The 22263-nt window shown below is 38.8% G+C and overlaps 1 protein-coding gene across 3 annotated transcripts in view; it reads left to right on the forward strand.

Moving 5' to 3' along the window:
* Positions 1-495: 495 nt before the first annotated feature.
* The window catches only part of supt16h (SPT16 homolog, facilitates chromatin remodeling subunit), a 41466-nt gene continuing 19698 nt past the window's right edge, over positions 496-22263 (forward strand). For all 3 annotated transcript variants that reach the window (XM_079865908.1, XM_079865909.1, XM_079865907.1), the window contains exons 1-13: positions 496-858; positions 1723-1815; positions 1912-2082; positions 2941-3093; positions 6132-6278; positions 7258-7409; positions 14566-14738; positions 15850-15940; positions 16052-16125; positions 18545-18657; positions 18760-18825; positions 19613-19711; positions 20238-20353. In XM_079865908.1, the coding sequence (XP_079722034.1) occupies positions 793-858; positions 1723-1815; positions 1912-2082; positions 2941-3093; positions 6132-6278; positions 7258-7409; positions 14566-14738; positions 15850-15940; positions 16052-16125; positions 18545-18657; positions 18760-18825; positions 19613-19711; positions 20238-20353 (1514 nt within the window). In that variant the 5' untranslated portion in view covers positions 496-792. The remainder of the gene's footprint in view (positions 859-1722; positions 1816-1911; positions 2083-2940; positions 3094-6131; positions 6279-7257; positions 7410-14565; positions 14739-15849; positions 15941-16051; positions 16126-18544; positions 18658-18759; positions 18826-19612; positions 19712-20237; positions 20354-22263) is intronic.

Consider the following 22263-nt stretch of genomic DNA (forward strand, 5'->3'; position numbering starts at 1 on the left):
GATGGCGGGAAAAAAAAGGCCGTGCGCGCGGACTGCTAGAACGCGGTGATGTGCGGAGGAAGCCGGAGCAAAGCATGTGACCTCAACGGCGGGATTTCATTGGTCGCTAACCTGATGACGTGACCGTCAGGGCGGGAGTTTCTGTGAGGGAGGAAAACAAAAGCCATAATAAGTACCCTGGTGTCTTTTTATATATCGAATATAGAGTTTATAAATGAACACAGGTGTACAACTTGTTCAGTTTTTAATCCATTTTAAACACATCATTCGCGCATTTTTATAATAAACAATTGTTTATTTTTAATAATAAACAAATCACCTATAAATACACAAAATGGCAGCTCAAATAAATAAATAAATATATACATAGCACAAAGAAATTAATACAACATATTCAAAAGAATACAAATGGGTAATTAAAAATAAATACCATGTTTTAAAAAAAATATATATTTAATAAATATTAAATAGATGCATACCGAGCAGAAAGAGGGAGGAGCTAAAGATAACACACACATGCGTGTTTTAACATGATATATTCACATCATCACCACCACCACAGACCGAACGAGCACTGAAAATATTACATTTTAAAGAAGAATAACCGTCTTTTTAATAGACACTTTTGAAATTATTGAAAAATTAATTTTTCATATTTTCGTTCATTTTGCGTTAGTTGTTGTTCTATCGTCCGATAGAGAGTGGAAATAGTGAAAATCACACGAGAGAGAGTGTGTATAAGTGTGTGTTTGTTCTCTCAGTGTGTGAGTGTGTGTGTGTTGATGTGATATTATGGCGGTGAATCTGGATAAAGACGCGTTTTATCGCCGCATCAAGCGACTCTACGGCAACTGGAAGGTACAGAGAACTCAACGCCTGTCACAAACATCACTAACTCGAGAATATTCGATCATATTTATTCATGTATGATGTGTTTAAACGCAGATGTGATGCTGAAAATCCTCACACACATATACACACACACATACACGTTCTCAGGCCTCATTTCCATATAACTGTTATACAAACACACTCAATCGACTCCGTTTGTGTCGGACAGTCTGTAAGTGTAGTGTATTGTTTTATTTTCTTTGCGAAATCGCTGGAGTTTGTGGTTATTTCATAGCGTTTATGTGTGATTAGCACAGCGGCTAATGTGTTAGCCTGCTAGCATACAATGTTTTCACTCCATTTCCGCTCGGCTTTTATTCACGTTTGTGAAGTAAATCTAAAACCAGTCAGACTTTGTGTTTCAGCAAATGTTTATCACATAAAAGTTTAATTTGGATGGCAAACATTTGTCTGATGTAGCATGTAGCTGTGGGCTAGCTTATATTCAGACATGCTGCAGGTGGGAAAGATGATTATTATTAGTTATTTTTGTTTACAACAAACAATAAAAGGCTAAATCATGCAAGCAATCTAAATATTGTTTCTTTACTTCTAGCACTGTTACATTGTTTGGAAAATGTTTATCCTAATACTTCTGAATATAGAAGTTTTGCAGAAAGTTATTTTGTAATTATTTATTGTATAGAAAATTTAACACTTTATTTTACAGTGTCATTGTTACACATCTTGTACCAAAAGTTGTAAAGATAACCGTATATAGTACTAAAAACTTGCTTTAGAAAAGTTTTGAATGGCGAGGGCTGATATGTTGGGTTTCTCATAACTCTTTATGATATAATTCTGCATCATAACCCTGTTTCTCCATCACAGAAAGGTGAAGATGAGTTCGGGAAGGTGGACGCCATTGTCGTGTCTGTTGGAGTCGATGAGGAGATCGTCTACGCCAAATCTACAGCGCTTCAGGTACAATGAAATACCATCATAATCATATCATCATTACATGATCGCAGCTCATTAATCATAATCAATAATCATCATGTTGTTGTTTCTCTCTGGCAGACGTGGCTGTTTGGCTACGAGCTCACCGACACTATAATGGTGTTTTGTGAGACCAAGATAATATTTCTGGCCAGTAAGAAGAAAGTGGAGTTCCTGAAGCAGGTCGCCGTAACCAAGGGCAACGAGAACGCAAACGGGATTCCTCCAATCACGCTGCTCGTCCGGGAAAAGGTATCGCACGCGATTGGACGAAAAACTGACGTCGCGACATTTAGGTTTTTTTAGCGGTATATGAAAAAATGACTTTCATAGCTATATTTCGAAAGAATAAATAATTTTAAAGTTATGTATTTTAATATACATAATAATATAGTATATAGGCCTATGTGTAATATACTAGATTGTACTATACATACATTTTTTATATATATAATAAAAAACGTGAAAAGTTACTTGACTTTTTTTTTTTTTTTTATAATCCGTCATGACTCAAAGTAGGCTATATTTTTCTAGTGTAGAAATTTTTTTTTTTTTTTTTATGTAATGTAAAATTTATTTACAAAACTTATAAATAAAATGTTCTACATGAAAAAAAATTCTTTTGAGTTTTCATAGGCCACATAAAATATAAAAATACAAAAGACTATAAAATGTTATAATTTTATTGTGATTAATATTAGAAAGTAGAATTATTGTAAAAGCACTATTGCAAAATAAAGAAAAAATGAGCAATATAAAAAGTTATTTAACTGTAAAATTATGATACTTTCCAGCAAATAAAAATATGCGCTGCTGATTTCGAAAGTGAAGCTTGGCACTGTGTTCGTTTACACGCATGAAAACGCTAGTGCATATATTAGGATAAATCACAGTTTGTGTGTTTTGACAACCACATAAGCCATATGTATATGTTTGTAAATGTATATATTTATGTGTGTATATATTATACATGTGTAATATATATCAATATTTCAACATGTCATGCAGCCACATTTGCACATATCATACTTTACGAACTAACGTGTTTATCTGATGGACACACATCGATCTGAAACGCGTGTAACTTGTTTAAATCTGATTGTGTGACAGAACGAGAGCAACAAGGTGAACTTTGAGAAGATGATCGAAGCCATTCGTGGAAGTAAAGAGGGCAAGACGGTCGGCGTGTTCATCAAGGACAAATTCCCCGGAGAATACATGAAGAACTGGAGCGAAATGATCACGGCCGAGGGCTTGGAGAGGGTCAGATCCCGTTACGCCTCCTGTATCTTCAACACTGTGTTTTTAAATCGCACATTGAAAACAATATTTTAAATTAGTGTTGTTATAATATTATTAACATAGTTATTTTTATATTTTCAGTTTTAGTTCAAGTTTTAGTCATTTTGTTCTTTTGTAACCATTACATGCCGTACTAAACATTGAGATTGAGATTGTCATGCCGTTGTTGTGATTGCGACGAAATAAATTAGGGATGCTCGACATATATGCCACCATAACGGTATCGGCCGATATATGATCATTTTTATGATATCGTTATCGGCCAGATAACATATGGCCGATATATTAAAGTCAATAAATAATGTAGTGTTTCCTTCAGCTGAGACACTTCAGATGCGCACTGTTCAACATGATGGGTTTGAATTGTGTGAAATATGATTGAAATCACTTCAAAAAAGGAAAAAAATACAGTAAAGTAGTGCAAGTCTGTTATATCGGCTTAATAAAATATCATGAGATCATTATAATTGTGTTATCGGCTTTCATATATACAGAATTATCGGTTATCGGCTTTCAAATATAAAGAATTATCGGTTATCGGCTTTCAAATATAAAGAATTATCGGTTATCGGCTTTCAAATATAAAGAATTATCGGTTATCGGCTTTCAAATATAAAAAAATATCAGTTATCGGCTTTCAAATATAAAGAATTATCGGTTATCGGCTTTCAGATATTAAGAATTATCGGTTATCGGCTTTCAAATATAAAAAAATATCAGTTATCGGCTTTCAAATATACAGAATTATCAGTTATCGGCTTTCAAATATAAAGAATTATCGGTTATCGCCTTTCAAATATAAAGAATTATCGGTTATCGGCTTTCAAATATACAGAATTATCGGAATCGGCTTTCAAATAAAAAAGAATTATCGGCTTTCAAATATAAAGAATTATCAATTATCGGCTTTCAAATATAAAGAATTATCGGTTATCGGCTTTCAAATATAAAGAATTATCGGTTATCGGCTTTCAAATATACAGAATTATCAGTTATCGGCTTTCAAATATACAGAATTATCAGTTATCGGCTTTCAAATATAAAGAATTATCGGTTATCGCCTTTCAAATATAAAGAATTATCGGTTATCGGCTTTCAAATATACAGAATTATCGGTTATCGGCTTTCAAATAAAAAAGAATTATCGGCTTTCAAATATAAAAAAATATCAGTTATCGGCTTTCAAATATAAAAAAATATCAGTTATCGGCTTTCAAATATAAAGAGTTATCAGCTTTCAAATATAAAGAATTATCTGTTATCGGCTTTCAAATTATCGGTTATCGGCTTTCAAACATAAAGAATTATCAGTTATCAGCTTTCAAATATAAAGAATTATCAGTTATCGGCTTTCAAATATACAGAATTATCGGTATCGGCTTTCAAATAAAAAAGAATTATCGGCTTTCAAATATAAAGAATTATCAGTTATCGGCTTTCAAATATAAAGAATTATCGGTTATCGGCTTTCAAATATACAGAATTATCAGTTATCGGCTTTCAAATATACAGAATTATCAGTTATCGGCTTTCAAATATAAAGAATTATCGGTTATCGCCTTTCAAATATAAAGAATTATCGGTTATCGGCTTTCAAATATACAGAATTATCGGTTATCGGCTTTCAAATAAAAAAGAATTATCGGCTTTCAAATATAAAAAAATATCAGTTATCGGCTTTCAAATATAAAAAAAATCAGTTATCGGCTTTCAAATATAAAGAGTTATCAGCTTTCAAATATAAAGAATTATCAGTTATCGGCTTTCAAATGATCGGTTATCGGCTTTCAAACATAAAGAATTATCAGTTATCAGCTTTCAAATATAAAGAATTATCAGTTATCAGCTTTCAAATATAAAGAATTATCGGTTATCGGCTTTTAAGTATAAAGAGTTATCGGCTTTCAAATATAAAGAATTATCAGTTATCGGCTTTCAAATATAAAGAATTATCGGTTATCGGCTTTCAAATATAAAGAATTATCGGTTATCGGCTTTCAAATATAAAGAGTTATCAGTTATCGGCTTTCAAATATAAAGAATTATCAGTTATCAGCTTTCAAATATAAAGAGTTATCAGCTTTCAAATATAAAGAGTTATCGGTTATCGGCTTTCAAATATAAAGAATGATCAGTTATCGGCTTTCAAATATAAATAATTATCAGTTATCGGCTTTCAAATATAAAGAATGATCAGTTATCGGCTTTCAAATATACAGAATTATCGGTTATCGGCTTTCAAATATACAGAATTATCAGTTATCGGCTTTCAAATATACAGAATTATCAGTTATCGGCTTTCAAATATACAGAATTATCGGTATCGGCTTTCAAATATACAGAATTATCGGTTATCGGCTTTCAAATATACAGAATTATCAGTTATCGGCTTTCAAATATACAGAATTATCGGCTTTCAAATATAAAGAATGATCAGTTATCGGCTTTCAAATATAAATAATTATCAGTTATCAGCTTTCAAATATAAAGAGTTATCGGTTATCGGCTTTCAAATATAAAGAATTATCGGTTATTGGCTTTCAAATATAAAGAGTTATCGGCTTTCAAATATAAAGAATGATCAGTTATCGGCTTTCAAATATAAAGAATTATCGGTTATCGGCTTTCAAATATAAAAAAATATCAGTTATCGGCTTTCAAATATACAGAATTATCGGTTATCGGCTTTCAAATATAAAGAATGATCAGTTATCGGCTTTCAAATATAAATAATTATCAGTTATCAGCTTTCAAATATAAAGAGTTATCGGTTATCGGCTTTCAAATATAAATAATTATCAGTTATCAGCTTTCAAATATAAAGAGTTATCGGTTATCGGCTTTCAAATATAAAGAATGATCAGTTATCGGCTTTCAAATATAAAGAGTTATCGGTTATCAGCTTTCAAATATAAAGAGTTATCGGTATCGGCCAAAATGTTCCTGTCTGTTTATCCCTGAAATGAAACGTCACGACTGCTCTTGTGTTGGCGTGTCAGGTGGACATCAGCACAGTGGTGGCGTATACGATGGCGGTGAAGGAGGACGGAGAGCTGGTGCTCATGAAGAAAGCGGCCGCCATCACCAGCGACGTCTTCACCAAGTTCTTCAAGGAGAGAGTGATGGAGATCGTGGATGCCGACGAGGTTTGTTCACGCACTTTATCCCTCGTATAACGCAGATGTCTTGAGTCTTGTAAGCTTGCAGTTCCTCTGTTTTGCTGATAGATGAACATGATTAATTTAATATTTTATTCATATAAGTTTGTTCTGTTTAGATATACATTATTAATTTTATATGTGCACTTCTTAAATTTGATTTGAAATATTCTGCATATACACTGTGTACAGTCAAACCAAACATTATTCAGACACCAGATATACATTGTGATATTGTTTGACTAGTGTGTGCAGGACACTGTAGTTCATTAGTGTGAGTGAGGAGAGCAGAATACAGTAAACTGAGACATATTATACCCAGAAACTCTTCATTCAGAGACTACCAGTGACATTTGGGAGCAAAAATGATTGGGACACTTTGAGCTGATCATGTTTTGCTGAAGTGTGTTTTCTTTAATTGCTAATGCTCTTTTTACACACAGACTGAACAAAATGAAGCATTGCTTGGTGATTGGTTGAGCTAAACTGGTATTATCTAATTGTGTAGTTAAATTTAACAGCTGACAGATATTCAACATAATTCATGTGTGAGACAGTCTAACAGAAGGACGGACAAAACCAGTCAAATATCAACTGAGTTCTGCTCATATTTTATCACCATTTTCTAAACTATAGCGAATAAACTGAGATAATGTTGGAGTCTGAATACATTTTGGTTTGACTATAGATTATTAATTATACAAACACACCAAAAATGTGATTGTTTTGTGTTTTTCCTGCCGTTGAGCCTTAAGCGATCACTGAAAGAGCCATATAACATACAGTAGTCAACATCTGGATCAAAACCTTTCATCAAAGTTATACATGAATGTTGATCAATACCCGTTCTTGTCTTAGCACGACTTTGATGAACTCTATTGGTCCTCTTCAAATGTGGACTACTGTATATCAACTGTTTACTGGCGCGTATGCTAACCTGTTTGCTCTGTGTTTGTGTGTTGATCAGAAAGTGAAGCACAGTCGTCTGGCCGAGTCGGTGGAGAAGGCCATCGAGGAAAGGAAGTTCCTGGGCGGCGTCGACCCGTCCACCGTGGAGATGTGTTACCCTCCCATAATCCAGAGCGGCGGAAACTACAGCCTCAAGTTCAGCGTCGTCAGGTGAGACTCAAGTGCTCTGTTCTTCTGAAGCTACGCTAGCTTAGACGCTAAACCATAGGTGTAGCCACGGGGGTGCCAGGGTCGATATTGTATTGGTCCAGGGTCACATATCATAAATATGCAGTTTTTTTTTTCTTTTCTTTATTTATAAAGGGACCATGTAGTGTAAAACCATAAATGTTTCCATTTCATGCATTGTAACGGATGTAGCCAAATGCTGATCCGTAGTCCCGAGGCAGGACCACTAACAGAACTTTACACAGACGAACACCTGTGCATTACGGCTGAGTAAATATGTATTATTTTTTACTTGGCGGAGATTATTCTAATATGTCAAAGCTGACCGAACACTGATGAGAGAATAAGTTAGCGCTGCACGATTAACAACAGTTTTCATGTGATCGCGCATGAACCGATTTGGCTGATGAGGTCACCATGCTGAGATTGTTCATGTGCAGCGTGTCAGTGACGTACGGCTCAGTAAACGCGGCGCACTCTGAGTTCCAGTCGCTTATATCGTGCATTTGAAAGAGCAACACGGCTGAGCTCCTCCTCCTGGGAGACGATGAGCTTCTGACACAGAATAAGGCAGTCGTGTGTTTATTAGTCGTGATTAAAGCATTTCAATCTTCTGTTTATTCAGAGACAGCGACAGGGGTTTCCTGGAATGTGTGTGTGTGTGTGTGTGAGAGAGAGAGACGCCCTCTAGTGTTCAGAGGGATATATGTTGTGTGTGTGTGTGAGAGATGCCCTCTAGTGTTCAGAGGGATATATGGTGTGTGTGTGTGAGACGCCCTCTGGTGTTCAGAGGGATATTTGCTGTTTGTGTGTGTGTGAGACGCCCTCTAGTGTTCAGAGGGATATATGGTGTGTGTGTGTGAGACGCCCTCTGGTGTTCAGAGGGATATTTGCTGTTTGTGTGTGTGTGAGACGCCCTCTAGTGTTCAAAGGGACATATATGGGGTGTGTGTGTGTGAGACGCCCTCTAGTGTTCAGAGGGATATTTGGGGTGTGTGTGTGACGCCCTCTAGTGTTCAGAGGGATATTTGGGGTGTGTGTGTGACGCCCTCTAGTGTTCAGAGGGATATTTGGTCTGTGTGTGTGTGTGTGACACCCTCTAGTGTTCAGAGGGATATTTGGTGTGTGTGTGTGAGACGCCCTCTAGTGTTCAGAGGGATATTTGGTGTGTGTGTGTGAGACGCCCTCTAGTGTTCAAAGGGACATATATGGGGTGTGTGTGTGTGTGTGTGTGTGTGAGACGCCCTCTAGTGTTCAGAGGGATATTTGGTGTGTGTGTGTGTGTGTGTGTGAGACGCCCTCTAGTGTTCAGAGGGATATTTGCTGTGTGTGTGTGTGTGTGTGTGTGAGACGCCCTCTAGTGTTCAAAGGGACATATATGGGGTGTGTGTGTGTGTGAGACGCCCTCTAGTGTTCAGAGGGATATTTGCTGTGTGTGTGTGTGTGTGTGAGACGCCCTCTAGTGTTCAGAGGGATATTTGCTGTGTGTGTGTGTGTGAGACGCCCTCTAGTGTTCAAAGGGACATATATGGGGGGTGTGTGTGTGTGAGACGCCCTCTAGTGTTCAGAGGGATATTTGCTGTGTGTGTGTGTGTGAGACGCCCTCTAGTGTTCAGAGGGATATTTGGTGTGTGTGTGTGAGAGACGCCCTCTAGTGTTCAGAGGGATATTTGGGGTGTGTGTGTGTGTGTGTGACGCCCTCTAGTGTTCAGAGGGATATTTGGTGTGTGTGTGTGAGACGCCCTCTGGTGTTCAGAGGGATATTTGGGGTGTGTGTGTGTGTGTGACGCCCTCTAGTGTTCAGAGGGATATTTGGTGTGTGTGTGTGAGACGCCCTCTGGTGTTCAGAGGAATATTTGGTGTGTGTGTGTGAGACGCCCTCTGGTGTTCAGAGGGATATATGGTGTGTGTGTGTGAGACGCCCTCTAGTGTTCAGAGGAATATTTGGTGTGTGTGTGTGAGAGACGCCCTCTAGTGTTCAGAGGGATATTTGGTGTGTGTGTGTGAGAGACGCCCTCTAGTGTTCAGAGGAATATTTGGTGTGTGTGTGTGAGACGCCCTCTAATGTTCAGAGGGATATTTGGTGTGTGTGTGTGAGACGCCCTCTGGTGTTCAGAGGGATATATGGTGTGTGTGTGTGAGAGACGCCCTCTAGTGTTCAGAGGGATATTTGGTGTGTGTGTGTGAGAGACGCCCTCTAGTGTTCAGAGGAATATTTGGTGTGTGTGTGTGAGACGCCCTCTAATGTTCAGAGGAATATTTGGTGTGTGTGTGTGAGACGCCCTCTGGTGTTCAGAGGGATATTTGGTGTGTGTGTGTGTGAGACGCCCTCTAGTGTTCAGAGGGATATTTGGTGTGTGTGTGTGAGAGACGCCCTCTAGTGTTCAGAGGAATATTTGGTGTGTGTGTGTGTGTGAGACGCCCTCTGGTGTTCAGAGGGATATATGGTGTGTGTGTGTGTGAGTGTGAGAGACGCCCTCTGGTGTTCAGAGGGATATATGGTGTGTGTGTGTGTGAGAGACGCCCTCTGGTGTTCAGAGGGATATTTGGTGTGTGTGTGTGTGTGTGTGTGTGAGACGCCCTCTAGTGTTCAGAGGGATATATGGTGTGTGTGTGTGAGACGCCCTCTGGTGTTCAGAGGGATATATGGTGTGTGTGTGTGAGAGACGCCCTCTAGTGTTCAGAGGGATATTTGGTGTGTGTGTGTGAGAGACGCCCTCTAGTGTTCAGAGGAATATTTGGTGTGTGTGTGTGAGACGCCCTCTAATGTTCAGAGGAATATTTGGTGTGTGTGTGTGAGACGCCCTCTGGTGTTCAGAGGGATATTTGGTGTGTGTGTGTGTGAGACGCCCTCTAATGTTCAGAGGAATATTTGGTGTGTGTGTGTGAGACGCCCTCTGGTGTTCAGAGGGATATATGGTGTGTGTGTGTGAGAGACGCCCTCTAATGTTCAGAGGAATATTTGGTGTGTGTGTGTGAGAGACGCCCTCTAATGTTCAGAGGAATATTTGGTGTGTGTGTGTGTGAGACGCCCTCTGGTGTTCAGAGGGATATTTGGTGTGTGTGTGTGAGAGACGCCCTCTAATGTTCAGAGGAATATTTGGTGTGTGTGTGTGAGACGCCCTCTGGTGTTCAGAGGGATATATGGTGTGTGTGTGTGAGAGACGCCCTCTAGTGTTCAGAGGGATATTTGGTGTGTGTGTGTGAGAGACGCCCTCTAGTGTTCAGAGGAATATTTGGTGTGTGTGTGTGTGTGAGACGCCCTCTGGTGTTCAGAGGGATATATGGTGTGTGTGTGTGTGAGAGACGCCCTCTGGTGTTCAGAGGGATATTTGGTGTGTGTGTGTGAGAGACGCCCTCTAGTGTTCAGAGGGATATTTGGTGTGTGTGTGAGAGACGCCCTCTAATGTTCAGAGGAATATTTGGTGTGTGTGTGTGAGACGCCCTCTGGTGTTCAGAGGGATATTTGGTGTGTGTGTGTGTGTGAGACGCCCTCTAGTGTTCAGAGGGATATTTGGTGTGTGTGTGTGAGAGACGCCCTCTAGTGTTCAGAGGAATATTTGGTGTGTGTGTGTGAGACGCCCTCTGGTGTTCAGAGGGATATATGGTGTGTGTGTGTGTGAGAGACGCCCTCTGGTGTTCAGAGGGATATATGGTGTGTGTGTGTGTGAGAGACGCCCTCTGGTGTTCAGAGGGATATTTGGTGTGTGTGTGTGTGTGAGACGCCCTCTAGTGTTCAGAGGAATATTTGGTGTGTGTGTGTGAGACGCCCTCTGGTGTTCAGAGGGATATATGGTGTGTGTGTGTGAGAGACGCCCTCTGGTGTTCAGAGGGATATTTGGTGTGTGTGTGTGTGTGAGACGCCCTCTAGTGTTCAGAGGGATATTTGGTGTGTGTGTGTGAGAGACGCCCTCTAGTGTTCAGAGGAATATTTGGTGTGTGTGTGTGTGTGAGACGCCCTCTGGTGTTCAGAGGGATATATGGTGTGTGTGTGTGTGTGAGACGCCCTCTGGTGTTCAGAGGGATATATGGTGTGTGTGTGTGAGACGCCCTCTAGTGTTCAGAGGGATATTTGGGGTGTGTGTGTGAGAGACGCCCTCTGGTGTTCAGAGGGATATTTGGTGTGTGTGTGTGTGTGTGTGAGACGCCCTCTAGTGTTCAGAGGGATATTTGGTGTGTGTGTGTGAGAGACGCCCTCTAGTGTTCAGAGGAATATTTGGTGTGTGTGTGTGAGACGCCCTCTGGTGTTCAGAGGGATATATGGTGTGTGTGTGTGTGAGAGACGCCCTCTGGTGTTCAGAGGGATATTTGGTGTGTGTGTGTGTGTGTGTGAGACGCCCTCTAGTGTTCAGAGGGATATTTGGTGTGTGTGTGTGAGACGCCCTCTAGTGTTCAGAGGGATATTTGGTGTGTGTGTGTGAGACGCCCTCTGGTGTTCAGAGGGATATATGGTGTGTGTGTGTGAGAGACGCCCTCTAGTGTTCAGAGGGATATATGGTGTGTGTGTGTGAGAGACGCCCTCTAGTGTTCAGAGGGATATTTGGTGTGTGTGTGTGAGACGCCCTCTAGTGTTCAGAGGGATATTTGGTGTGTGTGTGTGAGACGCCCTCTGGTGTTCAGAGGGATATATGGTGTGTGTGTGTGTGAGAGACGCCCTCTGGTGTTCAGAGGGATATTTGGTGTGTGTGTGTGTGTGAGACGCCCTCTGGTGTTCAGAGGGATATTTGGTGTGTGTGTGTGAGACGCCCTCTAGTGTTCAGAGGGATATTTGGTGTGTGTGTGTGAGACGCCCTCTAGTGTTCAGAGGGATATTTGGTGTGTGTGTGTGAGACGCCCTCTGGTGTTCAGAGGGATATATGGTGTGTGTGTGTGAGAGACGCCCTCTAGTGTTCAGAGGGATATATGGTGTGTGTGTGTGTGAGAGACGCCCTCTAGTGTTCAGAGGGATATATGGTGTGTGTGTGTGAGAGACGCCCTCTGGTGTTCAGAGGGATATTTGGTGTGTGTGTGTGAGAGACGCCCTCTAGTGTTCAGAGGGATATTTGGTGTGTGTGTGTGAGAGACGCCCTCTGGTGTTCAGAGAGATATATGGTGTGTGTGTGTGAGAGACGCCCTCTGGTGTTCAGAGAGATATATGGTGTGTGTGTGTGAGAGACGCCCTCTAGTGTTCAGAGGGATATTTGGTGTGTGTGTGTGAGACGCCCTCTGGTGTTCAGAGGGATATTTGGTGTGTGTGTGTGAGAGACGCCCTCTAGTGTTCAGAGGGATATTTGGTGTGTGTGTGTGAGAGACGCCCTCTGGTGTTCAGAGAGATATTTGGTGTGTGTGTGTGAGAGACGCCCTCTGGTGTTCAGAGAGATATATGGTGTGTGTGTGTGAGACGCCCTCTAGTGTTCAGAGGGATATTTGGTGTGTGTGTGTGAGACGCCCTCTGGTGTTCAGAGGGATATATGGTGTGTGTGTGTGAGAGACGCCCTCTAGTGTTCAGAGGGATATATGGTGTGTGTGTGTGTGAGAGACGCCCTCTAGTGTTCAGAGGGATATATGGTGTGTGTGTGTGAGAGACGCCCTCTGGTGTTCAGAGGGATATTTGGTGTGTGTGTGTGAGAGACGCCCTCTGGTGTTCAGAGAGATATTTGGTGTGTGTGTGTGAGAGACGCCCTCTGGTGTTCAGAGAGATATATGGTGTGTGTGTGTGAGAGACGCCCTCTAGTGTTCAGAGGGATATTTGGTGTGTGTGTGTGAGAGACGCCCTCTGGTGTTCAGAGAGATATTTGGTGTGTGTGTGTGAGAGACGCCCTCTGGTGTTCAGAGAGATATATGGTGTGTGTGTGTGAGAGACGCCCTCTAGTGTTCAGAGGGATATTTGGTGTGTGTGTGTGAGACGCCCTCTGGTGTTCAGAGAGATATATGGTGTGTGTGTGTGAGAGACGCCCTCTAGTGTTCAGAGGGATATTTGGTGTGTGTGTGTGTGAGACGCCCTCTAGTGTTCAGAGGAATATTTGGTGTGTGTGTGTGAGAGACGCCCTCTAGTGTTCAGAGGGATATTTGGTGTGTGTGTGTGAGAGACGCCCTCTGGTGTTCAGAGAGATATTTGGTGTGTGTGTGTGAGAGACGCCCTCTGGTGTTCAGAGAGATATATGGTGTGTGTGTGTGAGAGACGCCCTCTGGTGTTCAGAGGGATATTTGGTGTGTGTGTGTGAGAGACGCCCTCTGGTGTTCAGAGGGATATTTGGTGTGTGTGTGTGAGAGACGCCCTCTGGTGTTCAGAGAGATATATGGTGTGTGTGTGTGAGAGACGCCCTCTAGTGTTCAGAGGGATATTTGGTGTGTGTGTGTGTGTGTGTGTGTGAGACGCCCTCTAGTGTTCAGAGGGATATTTGGTGTGTGTGTGTGAGAGACGCCCTCTGGTGTTCAGAGGGATATTTGGTGTGTGTGTGTGAGAGACGCCCTCTGGTGTTCAGAGAGATATATGGTGTGTGTGTGTGAGAGATGCCCTCTAGTGTTCAGAGGGATATTTGGTGTGTGTGTGTGAGACGCCCTCTAGTGTTCAGAGGGATATTTGGTGTGTGTGTGTGAGACGCCCTCTAGTGTTCAGAGGGATATATGGTGTGTGTGTGTATCTGTGTGTGTATGTGTGTGTGTGAGAGATATCCTCTGGTGTTCAGAGGGATATTTGCTGTGTGTGTGAGACGCCCTCTAGTGTTCAGAGAGATATATGGTGTGTGTGTGTATCTGTGTGTGTATGTGTGTGTGTGAGAGATATCCTCTAGTGTTCAGAGGGATATATGGTGTGTGTGTGTGTTCAGATGGAGCGTTTACTACGATCACTCGTTATTCACTGACGAACTGTGCATGAGATAAGGTGTCGCTGATTAATCGTGCAGAGCTAGAATACATTATATTCACAACACAAACAAAATCCTATTTCAGGAGAAGCACGTTGTTTACTTGGACAAGTGAAGGACTGAAGGACAAGTGCATGAAAGGGTTAATAGTACAGTTGCACATCATGAGGACAGTTGTGCACCTCAGTCTATCCTGTGGAGCCACAGTCAGGGGTTTCCACATTAATCTGACAGTTCTCCTCCTCCTCTGGCTACGCTAGTCCCTGAACGCCTGTGACTTTCTCCCTCAGCGATAAGAACCACATGCACTTCGGGGCCATAACGTGCGCCATGGGGATCCGCTACAAGTCGTACTGCTCCAATCTGGTGCGCACGCTCATGGTCGACCCGCCACAGGAAATGCAGGACAATTACAACTTCCTGTTGCAGGTGGAGGAGGAGCTCCTGAAAGAGCTGAAGCACGGTGAGACCAGTTTATGCTTTACATACCTTTAGAAAAAAGAGATTTATGTTTATATTTAATATTTAATATTAATTTATTAAAAAAATAAAAAATAAATAAATAAATATATATATATATATTTCTCAGTATCGATAATTATTGACATTTTTTTATAACCTTTTTTTTATCCACATTTTAAAAAACATTATATTAGTTTTAGCAATCAAAAATGACACGGCGTCACGTTAGGTACGGTTTCGATACAGCAAAAAGAAAGAAATACCAGACTTTAAATTTCCTTGATTTAAAAAAAAAAAAAAAATTATTATTATTATTATTTATTAAAAATTATTTGATGTTGGGCCACGTCACACACGCATTTGAATGAAAAGATGGAGCGCTATAACGAAAAAATCTTATCGTTACCAACAATAAACGATACCATCGATAAATACAGTTTTATCAGCCAGCCCTAATAAATATTACTAGTATTAAAGTAATATAAAGCAATAAAATATAAATATAAAAAGTATTGCTTTTATAAAACGGTTACTCCATAAAATATTCATTTTAATATTTATTTTATTCATAAAATAAACACCATCAAAAATCGAACATCATAACACATTTATTCCTCCGCCAAGCAATGTAGTTCCAAAGAGGTTGCTAATGCGGTCACAGGTGTGTGTGTGTGAGTCATTTACAACGGCTTCGAACACGGCTCAACCAATCAGAATGAAGGACCAGAACTATCCTGTTTCTCGAATCTGATTGGCTGAGAGCCTTCTGAAGGATCATGTGACACTGAAGACTGGAGTAATGATGCTGAACATTCAGCTTGGATCGCAGGAATAAATTACACTTTAACATGTATAAAAATAGAAAACAGTTATTTTAAATTGTCATAATATTGAACAATATTATTATTATTATTATTTATTTATTTATTTATTTTAATCAAAAACGCAGCCTTGGTGAGCAGAAGAGACTTCTTTTAAAAACATTAAAAATCTAACCGATCCAAAACTTGTGTCTGGTAGTGTAAATATTCCAGAAATACGGTATACGTTTGTGTGTGTGAGGAGGAGTGTTATAATCTTCGTGTGTGTGTGTGTGTGTGTGTGTCCATCAGGTGTGAAGCTCTGTGACGCCTACAACACCGTCCTGGAGTTCGTCAAGAAAGAGAAACCAGACCTGGTCAGCAAGCTCACGAAAAACCTCGGGTTTGTGTCTGAAACCCTCGGGATGTGTTGTGTGTGTGTGTTGGCACTGTGAATGTTCAATACGAGGCGTGTGATCACGGCATCGGTGTGTGACGCGTGTGTGTGCTGCAGGTTCGCCATGGGGATTGAGTTCAGGGAAGGATCGCTCGTGCTGAACGCAAAAAATCAGTTCAAACTGAAAAGAGGTGAGTGTGTGTGTGTGTGTGTGTGTGTGTGTGAATACTTTTCAGGCTTCCAGTTATCTGTATTGCACAGTATTTGTTGGGCTGCTCCGATTGGTCGGCCGATAATCGCTTTTGGAAAGTTTGATCATAAACCGTTCTCATGCATAAAGACACGCTAAACAAACAGCACGGAAAACCAAACTGCGCTAAAATGGTCAAACACACACACATGTACAAGAGCACCGTTTCGATGAGTATGCATGTAGCTGTGTAACAGCATATTAGACCCGTGCACTCGTCTTAAAGTGACAGCAGCCTCTAATAATCCCGCTTGTTTGATTAGCATTAATGACACTCACTGCTCTCACATTTGTAACCTTAATCTGTTTTTAATTTACTCAGGGAAGAAATATTACATTTCTTTAGTGTTTCTTCCCTCAACACAAATGTTAGACCTTCCTGAAAAACACTTACAGCACTGTGTATTTATTCTGTATCTTTATTCTATTTAATTTATTTGTGCTGCTGCTTGTAAATTGTTTATTTGTTCCTATTTTATTACTGGCTGTTTACTTGTCTTGTTTGTGAATTCAGTTCACCGTTATAATTATAAATCCGGCTTTAAAAAAAAAAATGTCTATAAAAAATGACCCCCTCAAATAAAAAAATCCCCCCACAAGAGTCACTTAAGGAGGGATTCCCCCATCTTCAAAAATGAATGAATGTCTGTATAATAAATAATAATAATAATAATAATAATAACTCCACATAAGTCTAATAGATCGGTATGGGTGATCAACAGATTCTGCTTCCTCTGATCCTGATCGGAGCACTCGTACTATTTTGCATTGTCATTAAATTATTAACAAATATTTTGTTCCTGTAATTAAATTGTATTAATTTAGCATTTGTTTTTAAAGATTCATGATGCTGTTTGAAAAGTGTATTATTGTGTGTAATGTTCAAAAATGTACAGTTTTGTTTCTGTATCAAAAACTCTAATAGCAATTCTTCTGATTAAAAATGTTTTTTGATTATCTACAGTTTGTCTGTAAAATTAAATTAATTTTATTTTCTTTATATTGAAAATAACATTATATATATATATATACATATATATACAGTACCAGTCAAAAGTTTGGAAACACTACTATTTTTAATGTTTTTGAAAAGTCTCTTATGCTCATCAAGCCTGCAGTTAAAAAAAAAAACAAAAAAAAAAAAACAGTAATATTATGAAATATTATTACAATTTAAAATAATGGTTCTCTTTTTTAATATACTTTAAAATGTAATTTATTTTTGTGATGCAAAGCTGAATTTTCATCAGCAAGTACTCCAGTCTTTGGTGTCTTATGATCCTTCAGAAATCATTCTAATATGATGATTTAATACTCAGTTATTATCAATGATGGAAACAGTTGTGCTGTTTAATATATTTTTTTGGAATACTTTTTTCAGGATTCATTGAGTAAAACGTTAACAGCATTTATTCATAAAAACAGCATTTATTCAAAATAAAAACATTTCTAACAATATAAATCGTTACCATCACCTTTTATCAATTTAACGCATCCTTGTTGAATTAAAGTACTAATTTATAAAAAAAAAAATAGTTATTGTTCCCAAACTTTTGAACGGTAGTGTATATTGTTACAAAAGATTTCTATTCTAAATAAATACAGTTCTTTTTAACTTTTTATTCATCAAATAATCCTGAAAAAAGTATCTCAGGTTATAAAAAAATATTAAGCAGCGTAACTGTTTCCAACATTGATCATAAATCAGCATATTAGAATGATATTACTTTTTTTTTTTTTTTTTTTAACTGCAGGCTTGATGAGCATAAGAGACTTCTTTCAAAAGCATTAAAAATAGTAGTGTTTCCAAACTTTTGACTGGTACTGTATATAAATAAAATGTGTCATATTGTGCAGTACTGAAAACTAGCACAGCAAACCTGGAGCAATAACTGAATAAATGGGGACATATAAATAAATCCTTCATTCATTTATCCATCCAATCTATCTATTCATCCAATCATCTTTCTGTTTATTCATCCATCCATCCATTTATTCATTAATTCAATCAATCAATTCATTCATCCAATCCATCCAAAATATTGAATAATTTATATTATTATTTAAATACTTTTTCCTGTAACCTGTAGATTTCCATACTAAAGGTTGTCTTAATTTATTAATTTTAAGACATTAAACCATCTAGCTTTCTGGACAGAAGCCTTTAACGTCTCTTCTGTTGACAACGGCCTGTTTATAAGTGTTTCTCATTGCACGTTTGAAAACGCAGCACACGTTATGAATGAAACTCTGAGGCGCTGACATGTTCACATGTGGAAGGACGCAGTGCTGCGCTTCACTCTGAAACACGCATGTTTGAGCCCCAGTGTGCGGTTACTGATGCCTGTGTGTTTGTGAAGGGATGGTTTTCAGTGTCAGTCTGGGACTTGCTGATCTGATCAACAAAGAAGGAAAGAAAGACGAGCAGAAGAAATACGCCCTCTTCATTGGAGACTCCATACAGATCAATGAGGTGGGTTATGCTCTTCACCTGTTCATTGTTAGCCGGGATAGAAATGACCCGTTGTGAGCGAACCGCTATTAAACGTTCCTGTGATCGTGTGTTCGTCCGCAGGAGGATCAAGCCACCGTCCTCACCCCGGTGAAGAAGAAGATTAAAAACGTCGGGATCTTCCTCAAGGTAACGTCAGTCCGTCTCCTGCGTGTTCGTTTCAGTTTGAGAACGTCAAGAAAAACAAAATCTCACTCGATTGACTGCGATTTGTTAAATATTCTTCCATCCATGTGTTTTTTATTCACATTTTGGGTCCCACTTTATATTAAGTGGCTTTAACTGCTATGTACTAACATTGAAATTAATAATTTGATACGGTGGACTTACTGTGTACATGCATGTTTTTACATTGTACTTATATTTTGAAAATGAGACTCTTCATGAGTCAATGATTTTTATCATATCAAACTTTGAAGGACTTACTTGTGAGAAGACAGAAAACGAACTTCCCTCACGAGTACATGTGACCTTCATCCTTCCCTCGCACTGTGTAACACAAAACGACCCGAAGCCCTAAAATTATACTTCATTCATTTATTTATTTATTTATTGTCCAGAAAGCTTATTTTAATTTTTATTTTTTTTTCTATTTTTAATGCAATTCTTTAGTTTATTTTTTTATTTTAATTACCTTTTAAATGACTAGATTTGATCAATAAATAATAAAGAAATAGTAATTTAAGCACATTCCTCACATTCTTTCAAATTCAATACATTGTACGTATTTTCTGATGCTTAAAAAGCCACTTAATATAAAGTGGGATCAAATTTTGCTATTAAAAAAAATGTTGGATGGAAACACCAAGATGTGAAATCAGTTATTTTATGCCATATTCAAAGTTTAATTCGCAACTTTGTACTGAATAAATAAAGATGGGAAAGAGGTTGAACTGTTTTCTGTGTGCATTTCTAGAACGATGACGAAGATGACGATGAGGAAGAGGATAATAATGCCGATGAGCTGCTGGGAAAAGGAGCTCGTGGCGCCGCCCTGCTGACCGACAGAACCAGGGTATTTACTTCTGTTTATTAACCATAACCATCATGTATTCACACACCTCCAACATTATCACAGTTCATTCGCTATAGTTTAGAAAATGGTGATAAAATATGAGCAGAACTAAACTTTGTCCGTCCTTCTGTTAGACTGTCTCACACATGAATTATGTTGAATATCTGTCAGCTGTTAAATTTAACTACACAATTAGATAATACCAGTTTAGCTCAACCAATCACCAAGCAATGCTTCATTGTGTTCAGTCTGTGTGTGAAAAGAGCATTAGCAATTAAAGAAAACACACTTCAGCAAAACATGATCAGCTCAAAGTGTCCCAATCAGTCTCTGAATGAAGAGTTTCTGGGTGTAATATGTCACAGTTTACTTTATAGTTAATTTATGTAAGTGAGGAGAGCAAAATAGTGTCCTGCACACACTAGTAAAACAATATAAAAAATTATATGTGGTGTCTGAATCGTTTTTTGGTGTGACTGTATATTCATGTGTGTGCGCTCACTTTCGCTGTGGTCTGATTGGTTAGAATGAGATGACGGCTGAGGAAAAGAGGCGGGCCCATCAGAAAGAACTGGCCAATCAGGTGAACGAGGAGGCCAAGCGGCGACTGACGGAGCAGAAAGGAGGACAGCAGATCCAGAAGTGAGATTTACAACACACACACACACACACACACACGCTTCTATAGGTCATGCTAGTCTGACCTAAACACAAGAATTTCAAAATAACGAATAATTTGATGTAAATCCTGTGATGGGAAAAATATGCGTTTACTCTTTTTGACCAAGTAGAGTGAATAGGGTCTCAAAACTGAATTAACTCGTGGTCATTTATTGAAAATATCAGTAGGGGAGAGGCGGGACGATTGAAACGCGGGACGGATGAAACACTGAGATTTCCTTGAAAACCACTCACGTCATGTACGTCAAATTTCGTCAGCATGTACAGCACGCAATGCCTAACATACCCGCGAAAACATTTCTTCTTTACGTCGTGTCGTTTTGGAGTTAAAGCCGCAAAGCTGTTTTTGAATGCGGTGAGTGAATTCTTTCGTGCGGTACTTTTTTTGGACTGACAAGTTGGATTTATTGTTTCATGTGCCATTGTAATGATAATACGGCAGGTGTATTAGTACTGCAACACACCCTTAAGTGTGCAATATCAGAGTTTTTTAGTTTAAGAGCAAAATAGGTTTAAATGACAGGATGCGCTGTTGGGACTGTTGAAACACGACCGCGCGTCCTGCACGTTAAACCTGGTCATAGCCTATACTGTTCATAGATTCATATACTGTTTCTAGACTTGTGTTTCTTTTAATGCAAATTAATTTTCAATTACGCAACACATGCTATCTCTGTAATAATCATCGATTGTCCAATCTTCAATATTCAATAAATTTAATTTATCGTCTTCTGGTTGGCCTCGTTTTCTTCATAATAACAGGCTATTCAACTAGCAAACACTCAATATGACTCAAGGAAGAAATGTAAGAAAATTAATTGTAAACTGATTTGTCTGTCTTCGTCAAAATAGCCTGTTAGAAAGATTACAAAATGCGCATAGGCTTATCGCCTATTGTTTATTGGGCGACAGAACAAAAATGGTTAATATGAACCTTTAAATGAAAATAAATTACAAAATATGTTTGTAACAATATGTACATAAGTTACTTGTCAGGTGTTGTTCACAAAAATAAGCATTAGATGAATAGTTGCCATTTAAACTGTTATGTTTCATCCGTCCCACCCCTGTGTTTCAACCGTCCCGCACAGGCGGGACGATTGAAACAAAGCACAACTCCCGTTCAAAGTCATATTTTCCTTAAATCATTCTATATTTGTACCGAATAACACATGATACTAAGAGAACACATATGTGAGTTGTTAATCACAAAAAAATAAAAAATCTATCTGTAACCTAATCTTAGAAAACGACATTTATCTGAAAAGTGTTTCAACTGTCCCGCCTCTCCCCTATCTTGTCTGTTTTTGGTCTGGTCAGTTTTTAACTTCATGAGTCAATGATTTTTATCATATCAAACTTTAAAGGACTTACTTGTGAGAAGGAACCAGACAGAAAACACACTTTTATCACAAGTACATTTACCCTTCATCCTTCGCTCGCACTGTGTAACACAAAAACGACCCGAAGCCCTAAAATTATTCTTGTCTTTTTGTCCAGGAAGCTTATTCTATTTCATTTTGATTTTTTTTTTCTCTTTTTTTTTAATGCAATTTTATTTATTTTTTTCCTATTTTATTTACCTTTAAATGACTAGATTTGATCAATAAATAATAAATAAATGGTCATTCCTCACATTCTTTCAACTTAAATTCAAAATAACTCACAATTTCATGCATAACCCTTTTAATTCAGCTCAAAATATCTTACATTGTGTGTGTTTGCCGACCTCTTGTGGAAAAATAATAATATAACAGGATATTTAATGACTCTAGATGGGCTTATAGCTCTATATGGAGCAAACGAGCTGTTCCTCTGGGTCATAAAGTCAGTTTTCCTTCAGTGTGCATTCAGATACACATGTAGACATT

This window comes from Squalius cephalus (genome assembly GCF_949319135.1).
Source record: "Squalius cephalus genome assembly, chromosome: 3".
Taxonomy (NCBI): Eukaryota; Metazoa; Chordata; class Actinopteri; order Cypriniformes; family Leuciscidae; genus Squalius; species Squalius cephalus.